Genomic DNA, 1,908 nt, shown 5'->3' on the forward strand with positions numbered 1-1,908 from the left:
ATGGCAGACGGAGTTCAGAATCAGAATAACGAATTGGAATTAAACACCGTTTTTCAGCAATCCCATGACGAGGATGATTTTCAGTTGAGCCAGGCTGTTCAGATGTACGAACTAAGCCAATCTGATTTAAATGACCAGGAATTTGGGAATTTTGATATTCAGAATTGGTGTTTAGAAGCGTTTCCAGAATTAAAACAGGAAATTTTTACTGAATGGTCTGAAAATACCACTACTAGATTCGGAAAACCCGTCTCCGCTACCGAGATAAGTGCACTCCAAAAAAATCAAGAGAGTAAAAACAAGCACCGCAATACTTCATGGGCAGTTAAAGTGTTCAACGACTGGAAATCTCAGCGTAACCAACAGCAACCTGGCGATTTTAAGATCATTCCAGAAATAACTTGCGTATACTTTATAATGTTTTGTGATTGAAGCCAGGCGTGCAGATGGTTCCCCCTACCCCCCGAGAACTTTATATCAAATTTGTTCCGGGATTCTACGGTAGTAGTGAGGGGTATAGTCTGTAGTCTCTGAGGGCAGTGACGTCATATGGACCACACCCCCACAAGGTCAGGGTCAAGAAGTAGGTCAGGTCAAAGTCAGGTCAAGGTCATAAACGTCCGAGGGCAAGACACCCCACAAGGTCAGTCAAGGTCATAAAGTAGGTCATGTACTCAATACAAGGTCACAAACATTTGAGGTCAAAACCGTTTGAAACAGTCCGAGGGCTAATCGTCAAGGTCAATACAACAAGGGCAAACTGTTTGAGGTCAAAACAGTCTGAGGGTACCAATGACAGTATAAGGTCATTATTAGTCTCATCCATATATAACCGAGGTAAGGACATCCGAGATCCAAAGGAGACTTGGAGAAAACCATACTATTAAGGTATCTGTTTAACTATCTTTAAATTATTATATTTAAAAGACACTCATAGCCTCTCTGTGTATTGTGGTGAGTGTTTTGCATGAGAAACAGAAAAGTGATCAAATGGAATGCCTGTTGAGACCTAACGTCAACTCAGATAGCCCTATAACCTGTCTACATGTGGATAAATACCCGCAGTCCAACGAGATTTACGCACGAATGTGTGTCAACAATACTGTACAGGTTGATATAAGGCGGTTTCATATCAGTCTTTCAAAATTCTTAAAGACAAGAGAAACAAAACTAACAAAATACTACAAAGCTCTTTACGAAATTTATTGTATTATTTAACCAGCAAACGTGATGTAAGTCATTCTCCAGTACTCTCAAACGATTTGTCGTTCGGTAAATCTATTGTTCCAAAGCGCTGTTTTCATGAATAGTTTTTCCTTATTGAAGAGTTGAAAATTTTACACGTTTCTTCTCTGGTTCACCATACTTGTCTGCCAGATAATTCATTATTATCTCACTCTGTTCCATATCATCAGCCATCCTCCTCTGCAACTTTTGTAGGACATGGAACTCCCTGGACGCAACTACCTGAACCACGTTTGGTTCAAATAATCTTTTTTCCAATGCTCTTAACTTCCGATCATTTTTTTGTCTTAAAAAAAAGAAATTCAAAAGAAGATTGGTTAAAAAATAATAACAAAACAGGAATATATGGAAGTAAAAGCATGAGTATATCTTATATATATATATATATATATATATATATATATATATATATATATATATATATATATATATAATTTACCGAAGTGTAGTAAGAATGGAGTCCTCTACATTAATCACTCTGTCTTTTTCTGGTTGAGGAGGGGGGTGATTTTCATCATACACCGGTCCCGATGTTGATCAACTAAAGGTACTTGTAGTTGTTGCGTAACTAAATATTAAATATATATTTAAAGATATATTACCTAAAATAATAAATATTTTTATCATTGATACTCTTTAAGTGAAATATGAACAAAGAGTAAA

General features: G+C 36.6%; 1 protein-coding gene across 1 annotated transcript; it reads left to right on the forward strand.

Annotated features, from left to right (window-relative positions):
• LOC134271834 (uncharacterized) lies at positions 1-405 on the forward strand (the record flags this gene model as incomplete). Its single annotated transcript, XM_062754047.1, has 1 exon — positions 1-405. A coding segment is annotated over exon 1 (405 nt), but the record flags the coding sequence as incomplete, so codon positions are not given.
• Positions 406-1,908: the final 1,503 nt, after the last annotated feature.

This window comes from Saccostrea cucullata, unplaced genomic scaffold (genome assembly GCF_032062105.1).
Source record: "Saccostrea cucullata isolate Sc308-1 unplaced genomic scaffold, CSIRO_AGI_Scuc_v1 ctg8306, whole genome shotgun sequence".
Lineage (NCBI taxonomy): Eukaryota > Metazoa > Mollusca > Bivalvia > Ostreida > Ostreidae > Saccostrea > Saccostrea cuccullata.